At 38.6% G+C, this 27,016-nt stretch overlaps 1 protein-coding gene across 2 annotated transcripts in view; it reads left to right on the plus strand.

The window, feature by feature from the left end:
- The window catches only part of rbfox3a (RNA binding fox-1 homolog 3a), a 147,874-nt gene that overhangs the window by 33,911 nt on the left and 86,947 nt on the right, over positions 1-27,016 (plus strand). For both annotated transcript variants that reach the window (XM_067575749.1, XM_067575750.1), the window contains exon 3: positions 17,031-17,177. In XM_067575749.1, the coding sequence (XP_067431850.1) occupies positions 17,031-17,177 (147 nt within the window). The remainder of the gene's footprint in view (positions 1-17,030; positions 17,178-27,016) is intronic.

Here is a 27,016-nt window from a genome sequence, read left to right on the forward strand (position 1 = left end):
AAGAAGCACCTGAGATGGTGTAAATAGTAAATCCACAGAAGAACATCTTTCTCCAGGATGGTTACAACAACCTACCTGCAAGTTACCTTGAAAAACTGTGTGAAAGTGTACCGAGGAGAAAAGGTGGTGTTTTAATAGCAAAGCGTGCTCACACCAAATATTGATTACATTTAGGTTTCCTCTGTTTACTGAACTTTGCATTAAGTTAATTGATAAATAAAAACTATTCAGGGCATTGTTTTTGAAAGCATCCTCATTTTACTTTTAGTGCCTAAAACTTTTGCACAGTACTGTATATAGATATATATAGATATATATTTGTGTGTGTGTGTGTGTGTGTGTGTGTGTATGATACACAGACATTACACAGATAATAGTTTCGGTAGATAACTTCCTGTAAGTAAAGCATGACAAACAATTTTATGGTATGGTTTTGGAAACTCACTGCAGGTTTTACAAGTCCATTATTTCTTAATTTCTTGAAACTTCCTGAGAAGAACTATGTCATTTGGTACTAATTGTATAGAAAGTGGAGGAAAACATTTGAGACAGTTTATAAGTGGTTGTTGATTTACAGAAGAATTTAATTGAAAGAGCTCATCCATTTAAATCCAAGCAAATGTTCTCTGATTATTAATTCATTTTTTATGTTAAATTGCATACTTGCATGTAGACAAATTGGACAATTATCGATTTTATGATTTCTTTACACATGACTGATACGAAACTGCCAAATTTATCATCTTCATGTAAAGAATGTAGTAAATCACTGGCTGGACCTACGTTTATCATCAGTAGGTACAACCAAGCTTCAGACAATTCCAGTCACTTATATCTGAGCCTCTGCTGGGGAATCCCACTTTACGTCCTGCACCTTTCTAATGACACCCCATCTCTGCTCCTCTGCTCCGTCTCTCCTCCACCTTTTCTCCTTTCACATATATTTAAAGTTTCAAATGTGAGGAAATGCCACCAGGATTGAACAAATCTGCTGTTTACTGTCTAGATATTTCATATCTGCTTCTGGCTATGGTTCTGTTCAGGCTCTCAAAACACTTAGTTAAACGGTTCACAATTTTGTATGTCTCTCTTAAAATAACAGTCAGGTGCCCATATAGACACTGAAATAGATTTTCTTAGCTTTTCATACTGGCTATTAAAAGATCCCCTTCAAATGTGCTTTCAATGTAAGTGATTGGGGGCCAAAATCCACACAATCATTTTGTGCAAAAATGTATTTAAAAGTTTATCTGAAGTTTATATGAGGCCTCAGCAGTCTGAGTTAGTCATATCAAGTGGACATCTGCCGCATTTACAGTCTTTTTAGTATAGGAGTTTTACTACATTTATATTAAAATTTTAACTCGTTGATCTGGGCACCACCCTTCTTACAGAAGGGAACAAGTAAAGAAACGTCTTAATTTGAAATTTGAGCTCTTTTCAATAAGACAGGACCACTTGTCTTCTCCTCCCAAAGAACACAAACAAACTTGACAAAGAATCTTGGTTGTAGAGCTGGGACCATCTCAGCAGGTTTGGAGGTGTTGCTGCTGGCGTGGCCAGCTGCGCTCCCAAGCAATTCCACGGATGCAGTTTGGTTTGCCAAGCAGATGAGAGCGCAATAGCAGGACCGACAGCTAATTTACATTAATTCAGACTTTGGCTGATTGAGGTATACCAGTGTTAAGTCAACTAAGGAATGCACAGGAGGAATGATTACAGAAAGAAAAACGGTTTCAGTGTTCATTTGGGCATCTGGCTATTGTCAGACTTCAAAAATTGTGAACCTGTTCTTTAAGGTTAGACATAGATGGTGGTTTTGGTTGAATATTGAAATAAATCAACATTGTCTCAAAGCACAAGACTGGACAGGTTGACATGTTGATATTTAAACAAAACAAACAGTAGCCTAAACCTAAACCTAACCACATGTGGACACAGGATGTGAACCCTGGTCTCTGGTGTTCACCCTGACCACCTCTCTATGACTTCTGTGCCACATAAAAATGTCTCACTTCTTTGATTAGGAAAAAAATTTGTGTAAGTGAATGTACTCTAAGCAGCTATTACATTTCCTCCCAAACGTATTTGGCAAAGCAAATTAGTAGATAAACATTAGGAGGCAAGATTGGACAATAAGTTGTTCAGTACAACTCTCAGTTGCAAACCCAAATCCATACCTTTACGGACTTCTGCTTCATGTGAACAACACTGCAGGCTTTGGTAAAATCTTACATGAGCTAAAGTACAATAACTTTTTATAGTACACAGGTATAAATACTGTTTCAGTGTGTTTTGTGGCCCAGAGGTTCACTACAGTGGATGTTGAGGTGAAGAGGTGGAGGTGCAGGAGGACTGACAGGATAATTACACCTCTGTCTGTACCATACATCTGACCTGCAACACCTAACTCCATGGCCACACTGTGTGTATCTGTGTGTGTGTTTGTGCGTGTGTGTGTGTAGACGAGCGACTGTAGCAGCCAATAATGTAATAACTACCGTTAATGTAATAACTGCCAATAATGTAATAATTTTTCTATTCTTAATGTAATAAAAGTCGATAATGTAATAACTTACCCATAATATAATACAATTTCTAAACCTATAATGCAATAACTTTCTGTGCATAATGTAATAAGTGATTACATTATTGGCTGGTTATTACATTATTAGCTGGGTTAAAAAAATAAAAAATGTAATAACTTGAGCCAATAATATAATAATATACTGACATCATTTTATTAGTCAATAAATAAGAGCCAGGCCCGAAAGACGGACTGAAACCATCCCTACTCGCTTCCTTAAGCAACACAAGTAAGAGACTTAAATCTGGGCAGAGATAGGATATTAAAGTGTGTTATTTTCAGCTTTATTGCTGTTTTTTGTGAAGTTAACGGACCATGAGTCTGGTTATTGCTGCTGAGGATACTGTGAAGTATTGTTGTTGCTGCTGCTTATTTGGTTGTGTTTACCACACTAAACTGATTTGTGTGTCCAACTGCTTTGAACCACTTTGTGTTAGCTTGCCATAGTGTGTGAGACCATGGATTGTATTTTATTTGTTGAAATCAGACACAGCCGGTGAATAAGTACATTTGCCTGCCATGTCTCTGTGGAAATAAAAGAAAACTCCTCTTCTCCTCACGATCGCTGAGATCTTTTGTTTTTCAGTGCTTCCACCTTCCTCTCCTCTTACTAACACACATTAGGTGAGCAGATAACCAGGTAACAGAGCTCAGCTCTGTCCCGAAGTTATCCTGTTGTTAAAGCTGGCAGATGCCATTAGCCATTGTCTCAAATCTCACGGTCACCTTCTCTGACCTGAATTCTTGCGTGATGTATGGGTCACGTCCGCCATCTTGCGCCTTCCCTTCCTCTCTTACGCACACATGCATCTACCCACACGCACACACACACACACACACACACACACATCTGCCATGTGCCATATGCTTGCTTGTTGTTTATAGTTGCTTGCTGTTTGCAGTTACTTGTTGCTTATAGCTGTTTGTGCTTGATAATTTGTAGTTGGGTGATAGATGTTTGCTTACTGAAGGGATTGCTAATTGATACCACTAATGTTAATAAACTCTGTTATACCTTAAAGAGAAGTTGTTTTGGTATTATTTGCATACATATTGTGGTAAAGACTGGCTGAAAGAGTCAGTGCTCAGACTCAAACCTTCACTGTTCACCTTTGTAAATGTTAGTGTCTCTCAGATGTTGACATTTTTAAAGTTTGGCTTTTGGTACCTGATCTCAGGGTGGTGCCCCATTGTAATCAATTTACAATTAATAATTTTATTATTTTTTAATAATTAATAATTATCTTTGATAATTATTAATTATTAATCAGCACGTCACTTAGTTGAAGCCTGGCCTGCTCTTGTCGGACAGTATGCCAATACTGTCACTTCTACTTCTTTTCCTGGTCTGTGAGTGGATGTTTTTGTGTTGGTCACCTGAGAGCAGCGATCTGCCAACACTCTCGTAGAATCCTCAATCGCGCTGTGGTGACTTACTGTGTTGTAGGTGTCTCTGGTGGAGGTGGAACTCTTTTGCAGTGGCATGGATCCAGGTGACTTTTGGCAACCTTTACTGCCGTCTGTGTGGTCAACAGCATCTGGAATGGCCCCGTCCGTCCACCGCTTGCACTTGGAGCGCCAAGCCTTTATTCTCAAGTCTTTTACCACTATCAAGTCACCAGACTGCAGGTCATGAAGAGGTCCTGTGGCTGGAGTTGGTAGTGCTTCTTTCACTTGTGAAAATGGTGTTCCATTATCACTGCTGATTCTTCCTGGAATTCCCCACCTAGGAATAATCTCAGTGATAAGAGCTCTAGCAATAGCACCAGTGTCTTGTTTTTCTGTAGGAAAAACTTCAATCCATTTGGAAAACATGTCAACAATTACCAGACAATATTTCTTTCCTTCACTTGATGTTAGATCAATGAAATCCATGTAAGTGATGAAATGGTTTTTCTGGTGGAGGGTGTGCTGCTTGTGGTGTTTGATTACCTCTGCCAATATTGTTTGTGGCACATATAACACATGATTGACAAAATTTTTTGGAATAGTTAGTAAAACCCTTTGTGAACCAGTGTTGTGAAATAGCATCCATTATCCCTCCTCTTGAGGCATGGTTCAACCCATGACTCAACTTTGCATAGTGAGGAAAGACAGACTTTGGCAGACATGGTTATTCATTGGGGCCGTACCATACCCCATCTTTGAAAACACAGCCACTGTTTCTCCACTGAGTCTTTTCAGTCTGATCAGCTCTCTGCTGGAGTTCCTGTAAATCTGCTGTGGGAGCAGAGGGTGTGTCAAGTCATCCTGCAGAAAAAATTCACACATTGTAAATTCTTGCTGTGCTGCGGCCTTCGCAGCTGCATCTGCTCTAGCATTGCCCTGTGAAACTGGGTTGGTGTTAGAAGTGTGAGCTTCACATTTACACACAGCAACCTGTTTTGGGAGTAGCATAGCAACCAGCAGTTGTGACACAAGAGTGTGGTGTGCAATAGGTTTGCCAGATGATGTCAAAAAGTTTCTGTGTTTCCAAATTGTGCCAAAATCATGCACAATGCCAAAAACATATCTACTGTCTGTATAGATATTCAATCTTTTGTCCTTTTTGTCAGTTTACATGCTTCAATGAGAGCTATTAACTCTGCTGCCTGTGCAGACAGTGAATCAGGAAGTGGTTTAGCAATGAGTGTGTCATGTGCAGTTACCACAGCGAAACCAACTTGATTTTTTCCTGTGTCAGAATTGCGTGATGCTGATCCATCCACGAATAGTTCAACATCTGGATTTTGCGAAGGTGTTTCTTGCAAATCTGGTCTGGGGGAACAAACTTCAGTTATTGTGTCAACACAGTTGTGTTCTTCTCCATCACCCTCTGCGGGGAGAGGAGTTGCAGGACTAAGAACATTACATCTTTTCACAGTGATGTTAGGCATTTCAAGCAACACAGTGTTGTAAGGGAGCCATCTTGCTGCAGAAAGGTGAGATGTTTTCTGATTGAGCAAAATCAGTGAAACAGCATGTGGAACGAGCAAAGTTATGTCAGAATACCCCACTATGTCTCTGGAAGCCATCACAGCTTTTTCTGCAGGTGCAACAGCTCTCAGACACATATGAAGTCCTGCAGCTACAGGGTCAAGTTTAGTTGAAAATTAAGCTACAGGTCTCTGTCTGCCTCCATGGTCCTGAAGCAGCACTGAAGTCATGCATCCTCCCTTTTCGTCAACAGTCTGGGTGAAAGCTCGACTTGGATCAGGTAATCCAAGAATCGGAGTTGTTTGGAGAGCAAGTTTCAAGTCAACAAATGGTTTTTCTGCTTCAGCAGTCCATGTCAACTTACCGTGTGCCTGCAGGCCTCGCCTGTGTGTGATTGCGCTCAGGGGGGCCTCGAGGACAGCATAGTTGGGAATGAACAATCTGCAAAAAGAACTTATTCCTAAAGAAGACATGACTTGTTTCTTTGTAACTGGTTTTGGAATGTTTTGGATTGCTTTTATTCTTTTTGGGGAGAGGGATTTGCCCTCAGATGTGATTACATGACCCAAAAATGTCACTTCTTGTTGTACAAATTGCTCTTTTGACAAGCTAGCTTTAGGACCTTCTTTAGCCAAATGTTTCAACAGTGCAATTGTGTCTTTTTCACACTGAGCTTGAGTTGGAGCACAGATCATTAAATCATCAACATATTGCAACAGTGCACTTCCTGGTGACAATTTTAATGAGCTCAAACTTTCTTTCAACGCATCATTGTAGATGGTATGTGATTCACAAAACCCTTGACACGATCATGTGAATGTGTAGTTTTTGCCATTAAAAGAAAATGCAAACCAAAACTGACTGTCTGGATGCACTGGAACGCTAAAAAATGCGCTTGACAAGTCGACCACTGAAAACCATTTACTTTCAGGGGGCACCTGAGAAAGAATGGTATATGAGTTAGGGACATTTGGAGCATGTTATTGTACAGCATCATTCACATTTTGCAAGTCTTATACAAAATGCCATTTATCTGGCTGTCCCTCATCTCTGATTTTTTTTACTGGGAAGATTGGTGTGCGCACAGGAGAATTTTCACAAGGAACCATTACACCTGCCTTTAATAAAGCATTAAAGACTGGTGTAATGCCTTCAACTGCTTCCTTTTTGAGTGGATATTGTGGTTGGCAGGGCCTGTAATCAGATTTCGGTATTATCACAACTGGCTGCATTCCTTTAATCAGACCAACATCATGTTTCCTTTGGGCAAAACAGTGGGACACCAAGTGATTAAGCTTGGGACAAATGCTGGCTCATGGCCAGTTGACACTCCTACAGTGAGTTTTCATCATGGCTTAGTGGGATATTTTGCAATCAATTCCTCTGTCCTGTGGCACAGACGAGCCCAGGTACCAGAGCAAATCACCGATCCAGTGAACCAGTCATCTGCCACCCCATTTCGGAGAGTAGCAGGTCTCCTCTTCATGCTGATCCTGCTCTCTGGAGATGTTCAGTTAAATCCTGTACCAGTGACCCCTGGAGTGCTGCAGAACTTTGATGCTGATGTGCCCGGGACTCCTCTGGTGCTAGTGATGAATGAGCAGCAACTTTCTGAGCCGGGCTTCTCCCTTAACAGACTAAACTTTGTTAACGCGAGGCATGATGTCTCTATGAATAACTTTTCGCTACCAGGCTTTGGAAACCTTGATAGGTCCAGTGTCTCTCTCACAAAACCTGCTGCTGACACCACTGCGTGTCGAAACCCTGCAGTGAGGAGACAGAAGTTATTCAAAACTCTCCAAACTGTCAATCATGCAAAAGTCTTATGGGACCCGACGCTGAAACTGAGGGGGCTATTTGGTGGGCATCAGAAGCATTACTGCAAAGAGCAATCAGCTAACTCATCTTGTGAGTTAGCTGATTGTGAGCTTCCTCACTTGCTAACTCATCAACCATTTGTTGACTCAAATCTGGACTTTCTCTGTCTGACCGAAACATGGTTGAAACAAACAACTCCTGCGAATGTGTTCACAGTGCCCAGATACCTATGTTTCAGAAGAGACAGACCTGATGGAAGAGGAGGCAGGATGCTTTTCTATGTGAGAGACAAAATCAAATGGGAATGTGTGGTTTAGAATGCGGGTAACATGTTAGAATATGTTGGGATAAAAATAATATTATCCCAACAAATGTCTTCTAACATCATAGGTGTCTATAGGCCCCCTTCTGCAGATGACACTTTCTATGATCAACTCACAGAAATCTTGAAAGAGTGCAATATCAATTATTATTATTAATGGGTGATTTTAATGTGAACTGGGAGGATAAATCTAAGAGGAAAAAACTAAAAATTATCACAGAGAAATTCCAACTAGAACAACTAGTAAAAGGCCCGACTAGGATTGCAAAATGCTCCTGTACACAAATTGATCTGATATTTACTAACAAACCAGGAAGAATAACTAAAAATTATAATTTAATCACTGGTTTATCAGATCATAACCTAACCCTATGTGCGAGAAAACTGACTAAAAGTTGATTTAAGACCACGGCAACTAAGACAGTGATCCTTCAATGCATACCCAGAGTTAAGCAAGAAGAATTTACCAATGAAATTAACAGATTGAATTGGGATGATGTACCGTCCTCCAATGATCTGGATTATAGCTGTGATACTTTTACTCACAGAATCAACTCTATGAGATTTATTGTGAAGATACAGATAAAATCTAAAAGTAAAAACAATTTACCGTGGTTTATTGAAAATTTGTGGAAACTAATGAAATCTAGAGATGCTGCACTAAGGAAGGCAATTAAAACTAGAAGAGACACTGACATGCTGATTTTATAAAGCTTTAAGGAACAAAGTTATCCAAGAGCTAAGAGGAGCTAAATCTCATTTTTATCTCAATATATTGAATGAGACAAGAGGCAACAGTAAATTGATCTGGAAAAAACATTTCACAAGGAGGGACCCAAAATTTTTGGGAGATTTTAAACTCAAAGTACAGGGAAAGTTAATTGAAGATCATTTTACTGTTGCTTCTGTCTTTCATTATTTTTTTTCTTGAGTCTGTATATGAATTAGGAAAAAAAACTGCAAAAAGTAAACTGGACATTGTTCCTATAGATCCTACAGGCCAGGTTTCGAGCTGGTAGAGACTAATGAGTTAAAACTAAACAAAATCACCAGCTCCTTAAAAAACTCCAAAAGTAGAGATACTTTCCAATTTGACACCATGTTTGTCAAATCAAACATGGTGTCAAATCAAACAGAAAGATATTTTAACTCCCCCTATTGCTCATTTAATTAACTTGTCTTTTAAACACAGCTCCTTTCCTGATGACTGGAAATGTGCCATTGTCATGCCTGTTTTTAAATCTGGAGACCACCTTGAAGACAGCAACTACAGACCAATAAGTATACTGCCAGTACTCTCAAAGTTTGCTGAGAAAGTTGTCATTAAACAGCTGACAACATTTCTTAACACAAGCAATTTTGGTCTACATTGTATGCAATTTGGCTTTAGAGCAAATCATTCCACTGAAACTGCTGCTGAAGACATGTTGAAGACATTGCTTTGCCTATTCACAAGCTCATTTAAGTTTGAAATGGAAATTACAGACATAATCAAGCAAATTTTGTTGCTTACTATCACCTAGCTGTTTTTCTTGCAAAAGTTTGAGAGGGCCTTGCACAGTATGCTCGAACACCAGCTCTGCCAGGCTGAACCTTGGGACTCTTGAACCACCTCATGAGTAGCAAAAAGGAGGAGACAGACACCCTCATCCCAGTCTTTGTTGAACTCCAGGCAGTAAGTCCAAAGCATAGATTTTAGAGTCTGAGGTCTCTAGGAGATACACACTTAAAAAGCAGAAGTTGTTTCATGACCTGTGCAAAAATTCAAGACATGAAATTTGATCCCTGATCAGTCTGTATTACTTTAGGCATCCCAAATAGGGAAAAAAACTTCACCAGTGCTTTTACAACAGCGGAGGCTGTGATCTTACGCATGGGAATGGCTTCGGAAAACTGAGTTGCGGAGCACATAATAGTCAAACTTTTTACTGGCTTTTGTGTTGAAAAGGACCAACACAGTCTACAATTACACACTCAAACGGCTCACCCACAACTGGAATTGGATAGAGCGGATATGGAGAGATGGCCTGATTTAGTTTATCTGACACCTGGCAGACATGGCATGTTTTGCAATGCTGCTGCACATCCCCTTTTAGCCTGGTCAGAGAAAACATTGCAAGACACGATCATAAGTTTTATTGACCCCTAGATGGCAAGCAAGTGGATTATCGTGTGAAAGAAAATACACATCTTCAAGAATATACTATAGATATCATTTGCTTCATGTTTAGACTCTTTGTCGAGCTTGTCATGGCTGTATTCAGATACCCATGGGGCAAGGATTCTGATTTGGTGATACATTTTCATGTAACCTTTCAGGAGTCAGGTTTGTTATATATACATAGAGAGAGAGTGCTGAATAGCTATAATGGTGTGGTGGAAACAGTTTGCTTGAAAGAGTGATTTAAATACGTTTAATTAAAGACAGTTGTCATGAAAACAAATGGTAGTCTTTGTATTCAAGGACAAAGCATCTTCAAAGAGGTATAGATTTTATATTATACAGACATGGCCAAAATATTGATGTCCTTTCACTTTTTTAAAAAAACCCAATTTTTCTCTGTATTAAGTTGAAACTGACAGAAGTATATGGTATCCATCATTTTTTATTTCACATTGAACATAAATGAAACTTTGCTTTTGATTTACAACTCAACAAATTATTTAGTGCAATAAAAAAATGAAAATGGCATGGCCAAAAATATTGGTAACCTTAACTTAATATTTTGTAGCACAGCCTCTGGAGGCAATAACTCCAGTCAAGCGCTTTCTGTAACTCGGGATAAGGTTTCTACACTTCTCCACTGGTAGTTCGGCCCACTCTTCAAACTGCTCCAGTTCTCTCAGATTTGATGGCTGCCATCTCCCAACTGCAAGTTTCAGATCTTTCCACAGATGTTCAATGGGATTCAGATCAGGACTCATAGCAGGCCACATCAGAAGAGTCCAACATTTTCTTCTCATCCACTCTTGGGTGCTTTTTGATGTAGGCCTATGTTTGGGGTCATTATCCTACTGGAAGACCCATGACCTGTGGCTAAGACACAGCTTTCTGACACTGGGCTGCATGTTTCACTCCAATATATCTTGATAGTCTTCTGACTTCATTGTGCCCTGCACAGATTCAAGGCACCCAATGCCTGAGGCAGCAAACCAACCCAAAAACGTCACTGAGCCTCCTCCATGTTTTACGGTAGGCATGGTGTTCTTTTCTTTGAAGGCCTCATATTTTCTTCTGCAAATATGAGGTTGGTGTGATTATAAGATTGAAAACACCAGGGATACTAATTAAAATGCAATAGTCTGCTTAAAGTATCACTACAAATCAGTTATTTCTTACAACTTCTAAAGGGTACCAATAATTTTGTCCAGGCTATTTTAGAATGTCTTTGTAGAATAAGCATGAATTCAGTTATTTTCACAACGTTTTTGTTTTGGTCCACTGCAAACCAAACATAGACATGCATTGATAATAAAATATATTTTAATTTCAACACTGTTCAGGGCGAATGGTGCATTATTTTAATAATAGGCAAAGGTACCAATAATTTCAGCCACGTCTGTATGACATAAGAGTAATTGCCTGAGTTAAGTCTAACCATCAAGTACCACAAATATATAGTCACAATTCCTAGAGAGAGAGTAGGTGTGTGTGTGTGTGTGTGCGTGTGTGTGTGCAGTTGAGAATTGAATAGCAAAGAGCTCATATCAATCCTTGGCCAATGGCAGGGAATGGCCAAGGATTGGGACCCTGTAATGATAAAGCACACTCACCCAGGCACTTAGCTCCTGTAGCAGCCAATAATGTAATTACTACTGTTAATGTAATAACTGCCAATAATGTAATAATTTTTCCATTCTTAATGTAATAAAAGTCGATAATGTAATAACTTACCCATAATGTAATAAAATTTCAAAACCAATAACATAATAACTTTTTGCGCATAATGTAATAAGTTATTACATTATTGGCTGGGTTAAAAAGAATTATAAAAAATGTAATAACTGAAGCCAATAATGTAATAATATACTCATATCACTTTATGTAAGTTTCATTTTTTGGCTATAAAGTGACACACTTCCATGGCATTTATCCTTACTTTTGCCTCTCTCAAACAGCTGCTCAAAAACCTGACCACACACACACACACACACACACACACACACACACACACACACACACACACACACACACACACACACACAGGGATTATTGCGGCATCCCGTTCAGTAGAGTGCTCCTTGCCTATTCAGCTTTTGTGTGTTTGTGTGTGTGTCTGTGTGTGATGTAATGCCATTATCCTCACTTCACTGTCTCTCCATTTTCACTGTTCTCTCTTCAATCAGCACTAAGCCTGCATGCATCTCTGAACTCTCCTTCTGCCTCTCTCTTTCTCTCTATCTCTTGGTATGAATGCTGCTACTTTCAGCACTTCTCTCTCATTGATTGGGCAGGTTTAGCTGACATCATCGTGCCATCTCCATCTCTTTCTCTGTCACTCTTTCTTTCTTCATCCCTTTCATCCTTATGTTGATTCATTATGAACACTAGCTCTCTCGACTCTCTCTCTGTTTTTGCTTCCTACTGCAGACAACACACCAGCACAGTCTGAAAAATTTACAAAGGCAGAAGTAATACAAGGTCAAACCAAGATATCTGTGGGGATACCCATCTTTCTCGTCTCATCTCGTCCCGTTTGTCTCACTCATCTGTTTGGTATTTATTCCTTTTGATCTTAGTGGGACTGCTGTGCCACAAACAAAATCTCACAAAATTTAATATTCAAGTATGGGAATGATTCTCCAAATTGTACCATAGTAACCAAATTTCCAAATTGATTAAAATCAGTTTCCCTGTAGTATAGGTCTAATCAGGCCTGGACTGACAATTGGGAGCACCTTTTCCCAGTGGCCTGGCCCACCACAGGCTGCAGATTTTTTTTTATTTTTGTTTTTTTTTGACCCTGGACCAACACTGCCCTGTGCACTGTGCAAGCCAGGTATTGTAGAAGTAGAGAGTGAGTTGAGAGAGAGAGAGGGAAAGTAGTTGGCATGTATCGTTTGGCAGCAAGTGCATTTAGAGCAGCTAAATGACTTAGCAGCAGGATGGATGGTGGAAAAAACAGGAAGGGTGGAGCGGAGAGGGAAAGAGAGAAAGAAAGAAAGGTAAATAAAAGTGCGAGCTAGCTAACGTTTGCTACGTAGCTAATGTAGCTAATGTTACTGATCGTCATCATCGTCCCCTGTCAATGTTAAAACAGCCAAGCAACTTGACAATCAATAATAAAAGTGGTAGTTCCCTTTCTAATTTCCTCAAAATATTGATGGTGTAATAGTGTAAAGTGTAATTGGCATATCTAGTCTAGTTAATATGGTCAATATTGTTTGAAAATTCATTCATTTTGGTGAAAATTTTAGACAGTGAGTCCATACTTTGAGCTCATAATTTAAAATTATTGAGACAACACAACATCTGTCGCACTATTCAGGCTACTGTAAATTGTTGAAACTTAAAGCTCTATGTTATTTAATGTTTGTATTGGTTAAAGGGCTATTTTAACCTATGATGGGTAGTGTATATCAGTAAACTGAGTAGGGTATTGTGCTCTTGCTCTGTTCTTTGAATAGGTGAAGAGAGTCGTTAACTGTATTAACGTTTATTTAATGTTTGTATTGGTTAAAGGGCTATTTTAACCTATGATGGGTAGTGTATATCAGTAAACTGAGGAGGGTATTGTGCTCTTGCTCTGTTCTTTGAATAGGTGAAGAGAGTCGTTAACTGTATTATATTGGTACATTAAAAGATATGGTGTGCTGTGCTATTGCTTTTTTCTTTTCAAAGGTGGAGAGAGTAGCATTGGTGTCACAGTAGTACAGAAGTCCACAACTTCAGAGCAACCTGCAGGTACAAGACATGTTAGAAAAATCAAATGTATACAGTTTAGGGTAATTTTATGGAAAAAATAGTTTTAAACAGGTGTACTCAAACTTCTGATGGGTGAATATCAGTAAACTGAATAGGGTATTGTGCTCTTGCTCTGTTTTTTGAATAGGTGGAGAAAGTGGTTAACTGTATTATAATGGTACATTAAAAGATATGGTGTGCTCTTGCTTTTTTTTCTTTTTGAAGGTGGAGAGAGTCGCATTGGTGCCACAGTAGTAGTAGTAGTGTCATCTCCCTCCTTAATGATATGTATCTTTGGTTTTATTTGAGGTTCATAGCAGTATATTGTACTAAGCAGTTGTTGGCTCATTAGTCTGTCATTCACATGCACTGAAATTCACCAGAATGCAGGAAATCAAGTCTTTGTAACTAAAATTTTACTAGTGGAGGACCCCCAGACACCCCGCTTAAAAAGTGGCCTGACTAGGGCTTTTTTTCATGCTATATTTCCTGGTCTGAATGATTTTCCCAGTCCAGCCCTGCTTACTGGGATTAATAGAGGGTTAATATCAGTGTGGTCTCTGCATTCAGCTGACAGACTGCTCCAGAGGAGGAGAAATGTGACTCATGGTGATTCCAAAGTTGTCTTATTCATTTTATGTGTTTTTACATGACTTTCTAATGTTAGCCACGGGTACACCTACATTCAGAACTCAACTGACACTAGTTTAGTTGAGAATTGGAGGGTGTGTGAATTGTGCAGCGGAGGTTGGGACTTCTGGAGTGCTGTGTACAGTCACTGAGGCTATGCTAATGTTAGCTGTTGGATGGTCAATAAATCCTTCCAACCTGTATCCCTGCCTGCTAATTAAACCACAAAGATCTCATTTTCTGATTCTACATGTGTTAAATACAAAAGATGTGCAATGTGTGGGTGTGGAAGTTTTTTAGTTGTTTAAAGGCAACTTTCATGGAGCTGAGTAACGAAAGTAACGAGTAATGTAACACAGTACTTTTGCTGCTTAGTAATGAGTAAAGTAATATAATTACTAATGTGCGATAGTAATTGATTACTGTTTTAAAGTAACTTGCTAAACACTGTTGCCAACACTCAAGAACAGATGGGGGTCTTACATGAACCCCAGTGAGCCGACTATCATCTCCCACTGTCTTCTTACTCGAACTGTGTGGTGGGAGCAGGGCGCAAGACGCGTCCTCTGATCCATCGCCAACCACACACTGACTCCTCTCAACTCACCATTGTTTTCAGTTCATTTAGATTACCACACAAACACAGACAAAACTAAACTGAACTAAAAGCACTTAGGGGATGAGGATTATCATTCATTATCCATCACAGCTTCAACAAAGGAGCTCCTAGCTATTTGCAGCATGCCAACTTACTTGTATTTGTGTTTCCTTCCTCCTTCTCTCACTCTGCCTTCTATGGTGTCTGCCTCTGACAGGCTGATATTAGATAAGACTTGCCGTCTTGACATTCAGAAACCAATCAGTAGGACAAGTTACCATCATTTGACTGTGAAATACTGAAATTTGAAATTTTAGCAGAATTGCTAAAAAAGCTAAAGCTGAAGCTGGATTGTGAATTATGGGCAAAATAAATATGCCAAAGGATCTCATCCTTTTTTTAAAAAAAAGATTTTTTCATCCTGTTCCAGCCTCCTGTTCCTAGTTAATGCAAAGGCAAAACTTTCTCCATGTTTACCTGTTGTCCTGATAAAGTCTGTATGATGTCCATTTTCATAGCACTAACTCCATCAGTACAGCAAGAGTCATTGTTAGGTGTTGCAGGGAATGTTAAAGGTATACTATGCAGGATTTTCCTGAAAAACAAACAAACAAACAAACAAAAAAAAAAACAATGTATAGACTCATACAAAAATAATTCCTCTCAGTCATCACTTATGACCCACTAGAAGTGTGTGGCATTGTATTTATCTGCAGACATCCTGCCCTCTGCCTGCATTTTCTTATTATTTTGCTGTGTTAGGGATGTTTCTGGGCATCAACCTTTGGGCAGTGGGTGTGTAGCCCCCAACCAATAACAGTGTGCAGGGTGTGAGGTCGGGACTCATAGCAAAACAACCAGGTTACATAGCTGTCTCCGTCTCTCTCCTCTGCTTCGCTCTACTCTCTGCCTCTGTGTTATGGATGTATAAAGAGCTGCAGGTCTGTGTGTCTGCTTGACTGAGGGTGGGGATAAGCTGCACACATGCAGAGCAGAGAGGCCACAGTGGACCACAGGACTGTGCAGAGGTGTGGGCATGTTAATTTGTGCTTTAAAACATAACCACTGTGAAACAATCAGAAAATAATGTTTTATTTATCTGATTCAAAGCTTTGCTCTTGCCAGCACCTCTCACTCTCTAGCTTGCTCAACCACTGCTGCTGTCTCTCTCTCACTCTGGTGTCAAGCTGGGGAGGAGGGGCCAACTTTGAATGCTTTGTGTTCAGAAACACCAACTGACAAATCATGCATAGTATACCTTTAAGCTACCATGAAAGAAACTCAACACTTCCTGAAGAATTTTCACATTAACAGTCTTTCAGCCTTAGAAGAAATCTGAAAGTGTTGAGTTTGTTGATAGTATCTTAACATTGAATAGGAGTACAATAAAGAAAAGACTAGAATTAATTAGAGTTAAAAAAGAATGTGTTATAAGCAGAATGGTGAGTATAATATGCCTCTTCCTAAACTAATGGAATTAATGCTGTGGTAATATACATTATATCGAATTTAAAGTGGTGTACAGGCAGACATGTCTCAGTTTATAATTGCATATTAAGAGGGCAAGTCCTCATAAAACCAGGCTAGATGATGCCTCTCAACCTGCTGAAGAAGCAGGATCAGAATCAGGATTTTTTCAGTGCAAAGTTTGTCGTGCAAAACAAAGTCTCAGGAAATTATATGACATCCATAGGATAAATCATTTGTTTTCTAACGGATGTTTTCTTTCCAACTACGAGATCAGAACTTAAAGGTCACATAGGAAAGAGTATTTATTAGAGAAAAAACAGTCTTGCGTATGTGAGTCAGACTCCCATCACAGCAATCAGATACTCAAACAACTGCCCTGTTGTTTTTTGTTATAGTGAACACTCACATGGCCTTGTGGTTGTGCAGAGCTACGCTACACTGACCCCCCATACATATGTATATATGAGTATATATGATATAAAAACCTGACCTTAACATTTAAAGCCAAACAGAAGATACAAATGGAGTCTTAAACACCTGTCTTTGATGCCCACCTCCCCTCGTCTGTCACTTCACACACTTCTCCACTTTCTGCATATTTTGCCATCTTGTACAGTCAGTCCTCCTCTATTGTACAGGATCTGTTTTTTCATGTCACTCTAGCTCCTTCTAGTTTTCAATGTGAGACATCAAGCTGAACAACCTTGTCTTTCACCTGCGCCTTTCCTCTCACTTCCTATCACAGTAGGAGTTGATCTGTGGTGTGCTGTGTGTTTCCCTGCAGCAGGCAGAGGAGGTCGCACAAACGGAGGGCTCCCAGCAGCTCCACCTGCAACCCAGTGATTCGTCAGAGAAGCAGCAGCCCAAAAGGTTACACGTCTCCAACATACCTTTCCGTTTCCGAGACCCTGACCTTCGGCAAATGTTTGGGGTGAGATGACTGCACCATACACATACACTCACAAATACACAACTATACTGTACTAAGTTACCATTTATAACACTGCAGGGCAATCATATGTATACAGCTGGAATATCATTCACCTTACAGTGCTGTACTTTTCATGAACACAGTAGCAAATGCAGTCAAAAAAAATTAAAGAAGAAAAATTCAGTAACATAACTGTAAAGGTAAAGAAAGTCAAAATTAATGTCATTGTAGCCAGTGCTCTCTTGACACACTGGCTACAACGACAGTGAATCTTCTTTAGCATCAAAATGGAGCTGGAATGCAATTTAGTTGCCTCTGATGGACATAAAGAGCCACCATCTGTATTCATTCAAAAAGTTTGGGATTTCAGAGCATCTATTTAGTATTATTAGCCCTTGTTTGATATCTAGGCTCTGAACTTGTCACTTCCTGAAAGCAAACACCAATCTCATCACTGAGGAGAATGGAGAGTGACTGCAGTAATTTTAACTTCCAGGGGAATCAGAGTGTACAGTAGATGCTAGGAGAGAGGTGGGGCTTATGAAATGCTTTTATGAGCAGCAGCAACATTTCTGCCGCCTTCTCAGCAGTGTTTGTAGCAGTGTTTTGCAAAGGAGCAATGCGGCAACAGCAGTGGAAAAGCAAACTGCATGTCAACTTAAAGAGACCATTTTAATGTAAAGGAAACTGAGTAAAAAATGTCATATATGAGTGTAGCAGTGCAACTCAAACTAGCTTGCAAGCCTTGCTCCATAAAATTGTAAATAATTTACACCTTTACTTCTGTATGCCCCTTAACCCAAATTAGCCAGGGATTATTAATGTTTCATCTCATGGGCATGTCCTTAAGTGGTCCTTGGAAAGTCAGAGTGGTGGATAGCCATGCTTCACTTTCCTGTAAATGTGCAAAAGATATATTTAGTATACAAGAATACTGCGGGAAATACACAGTACAATGCAGTAATAACTTGATTTAAAGAAAAAAACGTACATTAAAAAAGAATCCTCTCTCAGTGGCAAAAGCAAAAGTATCATTGATATACTGCATCAACACCTCAAGAAGTTGGATGGTTGGTTGCATTACAAAGTGTCAGACACTGGATACTGCTTAATTTAACCATAGAAGTGGCACATCAGAAAATGCTCATGTCTGTTGAGTTATTTGTGCAACATATGGACAATTTTGTGAGGCAATGACAAACAACATATATATATTTTTGTTTGTTTATGTATTAGGGCTATTGTATATCGGAAACAATAGCTTTAAGAAACTGATAGTATTTTGCAGTTTTAACTAATAAATCATTGAACACTTAATTCTAGCAGTGATCTAATTTGCACAGAATAGTTTATATTTTAATTAATGCTAGAATTTGTATATTAATACAGATTTTTCCCTTAAATTGACTTTGTAGATTTATCACCACATATTGTATACACATCACAACTAGAAAGTTACATCATATGATATTGAGTGAAATATTAACTCCCATGGCACTGTGTTTTTAAGGCTACGCCATTACATGAAATGGAAATATAGATTACATTGTTGTCTACATTTCCCCGTAATTCAATCTGAAATATGTGTAATCTTTGAAAACCTAAAGTTTCAAGAAACCTTATGCTGCACAACATCTATTTAAATGATGGACCATCATGTAGGTCTGGAAGAGAAAAATTAAGAAAACATTAAGAACAGTTTCTTATTTACAATGACGGCCTAGCAAGTGCCAGAAGACACTTGGAAGGGGGAAGGAGGACAACAACAACAAAAAAAAGAACAACTAATCAAACAGAAGTAAACAACTGTAAGTAAAACATATACAAGTTTTAATCAAATAGAAGTAAAAAAAAGTACACGTATCATTAAAATATCCATAAGTAGGCCCTTAAAAGCAGAGACTAAGATAAACTTATCCAGTTTTAGTGTTTTTTGTAACAAATTCCAATCATTAGCAGCAGCAGACTGGAATGACAACAGGCCAAAGGATGTGTTGGATTTAGAGGCATTTACTCTAATATAAGAGGAAGACTGCATTGTACTTGGCCACAAATATTGGCTGCAATAAATGACTTAAATAAGGAGGTTAGTATCCAAGAAGAGTTTTATAAATAAGCGTAAACCAGTGTATGTTATGACAAGTATGCAGAGAGGGCCATTTAACCAGAGAATACAGAAGACAGTGGTGTGTTTTAAATGGAGCAAATAGCAAATCGAATAGCAGAATGATAAATTGTGTCAAGCTTTTGAAGTGTTGTTTTTCAAGCCAATCTATAAATTGCATCCCCATAATTAAACAAGGGAAGTATGGTCATTTGAACAATTATGCGTTTGGCAGCAGATGTAAACGAGGAACAATTTCTATATAGAAAACCAAGTTTGTTTTGACCTTAGACTGCAACATGGCAACATGATGAGGGAAGGACAATGCACTGTCTAGCTGGATTCCTAGGTATTTATAAACTGCTCCTGCTCTAGGATGGTTCCATCTTTAGTGGTAATGTTCAAGGTGGAAGGGGACACAGTACTGACCAAACCACATAACTTGAGTCTTGGCAGCGTTTAATGATAGACTGAGGTTATTTTAAGCCTGCTGTATTTCAAGAAAACTATCCAGAAGTGATTTTATCACTGCATCGGGAGTTGGACCAGTGGTATACAAGATTGAATCATCAGCATATAAATGAATATGGGAATTATTAACAACACAAGGAACATCATTAATAAATATGGAGAAGAGAGTGGGAACAAGTATACAGCCCTGGAGAACGCCTAAAGACATGTGGAGGGGCTGAGAGAGATGGAAGTCTAAATTTACACATTGGACCCTATTAGAGAGGTAGTTAGAAAATCAAGCCAATGAGTGACCAGAGACCCCAATACTATCTAGTTTATTTAATAAAATGGAATGATCCACAGAGTCAAACGCTTTTGCTAGGTCAATAAATATTGCAGCACAATGTTACTTGGCGTCCAGTGCAGAGGTAATGTCATATAGAACTTTCAAAATGGCAGAAACACATCCATAGCCTGAGCGAAAACCTGACTGCACACTTGATAAAACCATAGTGAGTTAACTGCTTGTTGACAAGTTTCTCTAAAAGCTTAGATACACAAGGTAAAATGGATATTGGCCTATAGCAATTAAAGTCAGCCTGATCACCACCCTTAAAAAGAGGACGAACAATTGCTGCCTTCCAGTCAGCTGGTAATTCAGCAGTACGAATAGAAAGGTTAAAAAAGTCTGTTAATGGTGCTGCAATGATTGAAGCTGCTATTTTAACAAAGATTGGAGCCAACTCATCTGACCCAGTAGGCTTTTTAGGGTCCAAAGAGAGCATTTCTTTCAAAACCTCTCTTTCCGCAAAGGGTTGGAAAGAAAATACTGTAAACAAGATGCAGGTGCAGCAAGAGGTTACACAAGGGGTATTAGTTGGATACACAGTACAAGCAGCTCTTACTCAGGCAACTCAAATTAGAGGAAACAGAGACATGCCCAGACTTTATAAAATGATGATTGAAAAGATCAGCCATACAATTTTCTATCGGTCACCAAAACGTTATCTACTTTGACCAACAATGGCAAACCTGAAGATTTATTTTCTAATTGCCTCACTGTTTTCTAAAATAGCTGCAGATTAGAGCCACTATGTATGAATATTTCCTTGAAATAGTTGGATTTCAACTGTTGCACTGCTTGTGTAGCCTTGTTCCGAATTTGGCGAAATGCAAGTCTGTCAACTGAAGATCCAGTTTGGCGTGATTTGCACCAAGCAACGTTTTTTTGCTGCAACAGCACTGACAGATCACGAGAAAGTCATAAAATATTACGATTTTTTATCTGTAATTTCTTTATACATCTGCTGCCAAACGCATAATTGTTCAAATGACCATACTTCCCTTGTTTAAGTATGGGGATGCAATTTATAGATTGGCTTGAAAAACAACACTTCAAAAGCTTGACACAATTTATCATTCTGCTATTCGATTTGCTATTTGCTCCATTTAAAACACACCACTGTCTTCTGTATTCTCTGGTTAAATGGCCCTCTCTGCATACTTGTCATAACATACACTGGTTTACGCTTATTTATAAAACTCTTCTTGGATACTAACCTCCTTATTTAAGTCATTTATTGCAGCCAATATTTGTGGCCAAGTACAATGCAGTCTTCCTCTTATATTAGAGTAAATGCCTCTAAATCCAACACATCCTTTGGCCTGTTGTCATTCCAGTCTGCTGCTGCTAATGATTGGAATTTGTTACAAAAAACACTAAAACTGGATAAGTTTATCTTAGTCTCTGCTTTTAAGGGCCTACTTATGGATATTTTAATGATACGTGTACTTTTTTTTACTTCTATTTGATTAAAACTTGTATATGTTTTACTTACAGTTGTTTACTTCTGTTTGATTAGTTGTTCTTTTTTTTGTTGTTGTTGTCCTCCTTCCCCCTTCCAAGTGTCTTCTGGCACTTGCTAGGCCATCATTGTAAATAAGAAACTGTTCTTAATGTTTTCTTAATTTTTCTCTGTAGTTATTATGCTTGTCAATAACTACAGTAAAACAGCCTTTAAAAAAATTCCATGCATCACTCACAGTAGGTATCAGGGCAACCCTGTCCCAGTCCACCTTAGCCAGATCATGTGAAAAGGCTTGAGTGTCAGAATTTTTGAGAGCTCTCTTTTTACTAATCTGACTAGGTAATTTGATAGAATGACCTTTACGAACACAAGCAATTAAACAGTGATCACTCATGTCATTATAAAACACACAAGAATGGTACAAGTGTGGCGAGTCATTAAAGATCACATCAATCAGAGCCGCCTTATTGGGTATATTAGGATCATATCTTGTAAAGTGAGTTATTATTTGATGAAGATTCAAGGAATCAAATTGTTGCAGTACATTATCAGGAGGTTTCAGCATGTCCCAGTTAAGATCGCCCAATAAAACCAGCTCAAATCTCGTAAAAGGTCCCAAGGTATTGCTTAAGGCCATTAAGGTACAAACAGGCGCTGTAGGAGGGCGATAGCATCCAGCTACTGCCAACTAGAAATTGTTTGATAACTTAATGTTAAGAACCAATAACTCAAATTGTTTAGGAATAGATTTAGTTAAGGCAACAGAGCACTGAAGATGATCTTTAACAAAAATTGCCACACCTTCACCCCTGCTCTTTCTCAGTGCTGCAGGGCTGAGCCCTCGGCGTGAGTGCAGCGCAGCAGAGACAGACAGCGGTGGAGAGTTGACAACAACTAAACTCGTTATGTTACTGTAAGTGCAATAAAAGCTTTGCGAGTAAAAAGCCAAGAAGAGTAATTTATTAATGTAATCCGCGCAAAAGATGGACAGACTCCAAATGATGAAAAATATTGCCGTGATTTGCGTCACAACGATATAAATGATAGAGCATTATATGAAACGATAGACATTTTTCTCTTGTCACACAATATATATCATCATATCACACAGCCCTACTTCAAACCCATACTCTGAGCTGATCCATTTTGGGCAATAAACTTCTTGCCATTACACGCAGAAAACCTATGTTATTACGGGTGTAAAAATCAGCAAAACCCATGTTGTTTGAAGCCAGAGCAGTATTTGGGAGAACGGGATTGTTAAGGGGGCCAGGATGAACATTACTATTACCAGAGGTCATAAGCAGTAAAAGAATGAGGGCATGACAGAGATCAGAGAAAAATCTGAAGTGCTGTTGTTGTTTGACAGATTTGAACACAAGCACGTGTCATAACAATATCATCTTAAAGAGCTGCTTCGTGATGTGGCATTATAACAGAAGCCACCTGAAAAAGTGTGCCTTTAAGGCAGTACCTAAAATCCTGGTGACCACTAAACAGTCAAAGTCTCTGTTAGACAAACACTGTCAGTTTCAAAACTGGGCAGAGTTTACAGTGGACATTATCGGACTTAATTAATGTTAAAGAGACCGTAAGAAATGTCAGTACTCTGCCATAAAAAAGCCATGATAAATAAGTAAACAATACGACAGTAGCAACAGCAGCAAATATTATCAGCTACAGAGTCCAGCATGAAGCACACAACAGCAGAGATATTAGCAGGTACTCGCAGTCCAGCATGAAGCACACATCAGCTGAGATGTTAGCAGCTACTCACAGTCCAGCATGAAGCACACAGCAGCAGAGATGTTAACAATGTCCAGCATGAAGCACACAGCAGCATAGATGTTAACAAAGTCCAGCATGAAGCACACAGCAGCAGAGATGTTAACAAAGTCCAGCATGAAGCACACAGCAGCTGAGATGTTAGCAGCTTCTTGCTTCCAGTTTCCTCCTGACAGCTGTAGGCATGCATAAAGGAACAGAAATGAAAGGAAGCCTCTCTCATTTAATGTTGACTGCTTCCCCAAGCTTTCAAATAGAGCTTCAAATGTCTCACTAAATTTGCACTGGAAGTGGTTGCAAGTATGTTCAATGAGTCTCAGTGAACTTAACTATATGTTAAGCCTTTCCATGTGGGACACCTGTATGTGAAGTATGAACACTTAAGCACTTTTGGAAAATTAACTAAAAAACTAGAGAATTCTGCAATTTCTGAAGAAATTGCATGTGAGCGGTGCAAACTGCCAGCTGCTGCCACTGCTGCTGCACCAGCAGCATTTTTTAAAAATTTGTAGTGACACCTTCAGGTGAAATTGTATCAAATACTACAGACTTGTTCAGCATCCCCATCTGTATAACTTTACTGAATTTCTTACCATGGAATATTGACCACAAGGTGGGGGCTACCATGTTGCCATGCTGCCATGTTTCAGTATGTTGTACACATTGACACAGAGAACTTGTGTACCAAGATTCATTTCATTACAATACCAGAGTTATAGAAATATCAAGTTATGATATTATAGTAGTGCGTCCTGTTGGTAGAATTGTAGATGGTAGAATCAAATGTTACACACTTGTGCATTGTGGCTGTATGTACAACATTCTCAAATTTGGTGTCAATCCAAATTAGCATTAAAGAATTATTGTTAAGTGCATCATGCCATGCCTTCAAAAGTTTGGTAACCAATTACAGACAAACAGTAAGTGATACCAAAAAATGAACAGATAATCTTGGTTCAGGGTCATCTAAATATGGTATGTACCAAGTTTGGTTAGGATAGGATGAAAAATGTGCCAACAGAAGCAAAAGATGTGTTTACAAAAAATTTTCTTTACGGAATTTTCTTTTGGCACAAATGGATGTGGCCTGTATCAGTCTACTAGGCACAATGCAAGGAACAAATTTTGTAAATATTGTTTGGATAGGCCTCACGGTTCACCACATAGTGGTGCTATTGGTCCCATATTTGAATATGTTAAGTGTTTCCACATGGGACATCTGTATGTGAAGTATGAATACTTTAGCACTTTTAGTTTTTGAGATATGAACTTTGAAACATTGCTCCCATAAACTTTCCATTATAAATTTAAATATTATCAAATCACTGAAACATGTTACAATAAAGAAAAGTAATAGCATCATCTCCTTATGGAGATGTATGTTTTGACATTGAAACAAAGTTAATATGACAAATCGTATAGAAGTTGTGAGACGCCAAAAAATAATAAATAATAATAATAATAATAATAATAATAATAATAATAATGATAACAATAATAATAATAATAATAATAATATATAAAGAGCGAAGATAATAGTAATAATGATAAGTTAAAAATAAAAGACGCCCCCACTTAACATTGTGGCTGTAGCAGAGACTCTCTTACACTGAGCTGAAAATAAAAGAGTGAACATAAATTTGGTAAATAACGTAAATAAAGACAGTCTCTACTGCATTTTGTTGTCATTTATAGTCGCCGTCTCGCTGCTTCTCTGCTCTTTCTCAGCAGCTCTCACACAACAAAGAGCGAAGATAACATAGTGTGTGAATTATAGAAATATCAGGTTATAATATTACAGTAATGCCCCTTGTTGGTAGAATTGTATCAAATGTTACACACCTGTGCAATGTGGTTGTATATACCACACTCCCAAATTTGGTGTCAATCCAATTTTGCATCGAAGCGTTATGGCTTGTTAAGTGCATCACAGATCTCACACACATAATGTGTACGAGCTGTTTTACAGCTCTCACACAATAGCAAATAATGGACAAAGATCACATAGTGTGTGAGCTGCTTCACAGTTCTCACACAATAAATAATAAAGATCGAAGATAACATAATTTGAGAGCTGCTTTGCTGCAGTGCTTTCAGCATTCACACTAATAAGAGGCTGGAGATTTGCTCCTCCAACACCAACACCCACCTCCCTGGTACTCAAAATAGAGTGGAACATCTGCTCCTGCAGTCACTTTGTTCCAGGAGGAGTGATGTTGGCCCACTTGCCTTCCCCAGTCTCAGAGCTCTTGATGTTGGGGAGAAGGCACAGAGATGGAAGGGCCTGTCAGTGAAAACACAATTAATGGGATTCCTCACTGAGGTTAAAAGGGAGTTTATCCTCATTTGGTGTGTATAGGGTGACAGCTCCAGTTATGGGTGGGGAATAGGTGTGTGTGTGTGTGTTTGTGTGTGTTTCGATTTCTGTTTGTGTTCAAGTGTGTGTATTCTTTAGGAGTGGAACTCTAAGCTTTCTCTCAACAGTCTCCAGTGGCTTAGTGAGGTCTCCGAGGCACTGAGCATTACACCACAATTAATCAGTGATGACATCAGATAGAGATGGAGTAGAGACTAGGAGAGAGAAGGAAACAGAAGAATAGGAAAGGAGAAGAGGAGAATAAGAAGAGACAGACAATCTGGTAGTTCTCACTACAATCAGTGATGCTCAGAAGTCATTCAGCCCTCTTCAACACAGGATCACAAAGACTGAAGATCCAAATCATTAAGCCTTGGGGCAACTAGAGTCCGGAAACTTTTCCCATGAAAACAAGGGCACATTTCTTCCTCAAGTTAGCATGATTGAAAAAATAGAATATAGCATGAAAGTACAAGTAGAATGCAAAGTACATATATTGATATTCAAAGAATATTACAAAGAATACTAATAACACAGTTTTCTAATTTAAAGAATAATTCTGCTTTATTAGAACGTTGTATATATTTTTATAGTTTTGACCATCATTCCTATCAGTATTAGTATCATTCACTCACTAAAGACCCTTTCAGAAATGCACTGTTACAGAAATGTGACTGCAATTTTACGTTTGTCTCATGACTGAATAAGTCGACAAGTCAGTTTTATGTAAATGTATCAAAGGCAATCTTTGATCAGATCCATAAAATTTCTGCAATACTTCCAACACAACACAAGTGTGAATTGAATGTTGTGACATTAACGTGAAGGCATCTACACAAAGTTGAATACAGAGAGAGAGAATTAAACAAACATATTGTTGACCTTATTAAGAGCATTGTAATAATTTGATTAATTAATTACCATTTCTTATGCACAAAGAAAATCACAAAACACTCAATAAACCATTTTTAAGTTGATGAAGAGATTCTTCTCATGTCAGATCAGTTTATAAAATAGACTTTTATAAACATCTAACTTTGTTGTAGCAATGTTACTGTATTTCCAGACCTCAGCAACTAACTTGGTAAGTAAAATACTACTATTACCAATAGAAATGCTGGATAAAACTATATGAAAATAATACCCAGACTGTAATAAACTAAAATTTTGACACCACTCAAGCCCTGATCTGCTCCCGCTAACACAAAACTGAAAGCTATCATATGACACTTGAGCTTTAGCATTAAAGTTATAATATATAGTTTTAACTAATTTCATGGAATTCAGTTGGCAGTATATCTTCACTTTAATGGCTGAGGCAAAACTTAATGGC

Source organism: Thunnus thynnus, chromosome 20 (assembly GCF_963924715.1).
Source record: "Thunnus thynnus chromosome 20, fThuThy2.1, whole genome shotgun sequence".
NCBI lineage: Eukaryota > Metazoa > Chordata > Actinopteri > Scombriformes > Scombridae > Thunnus > Thunnus thynnus.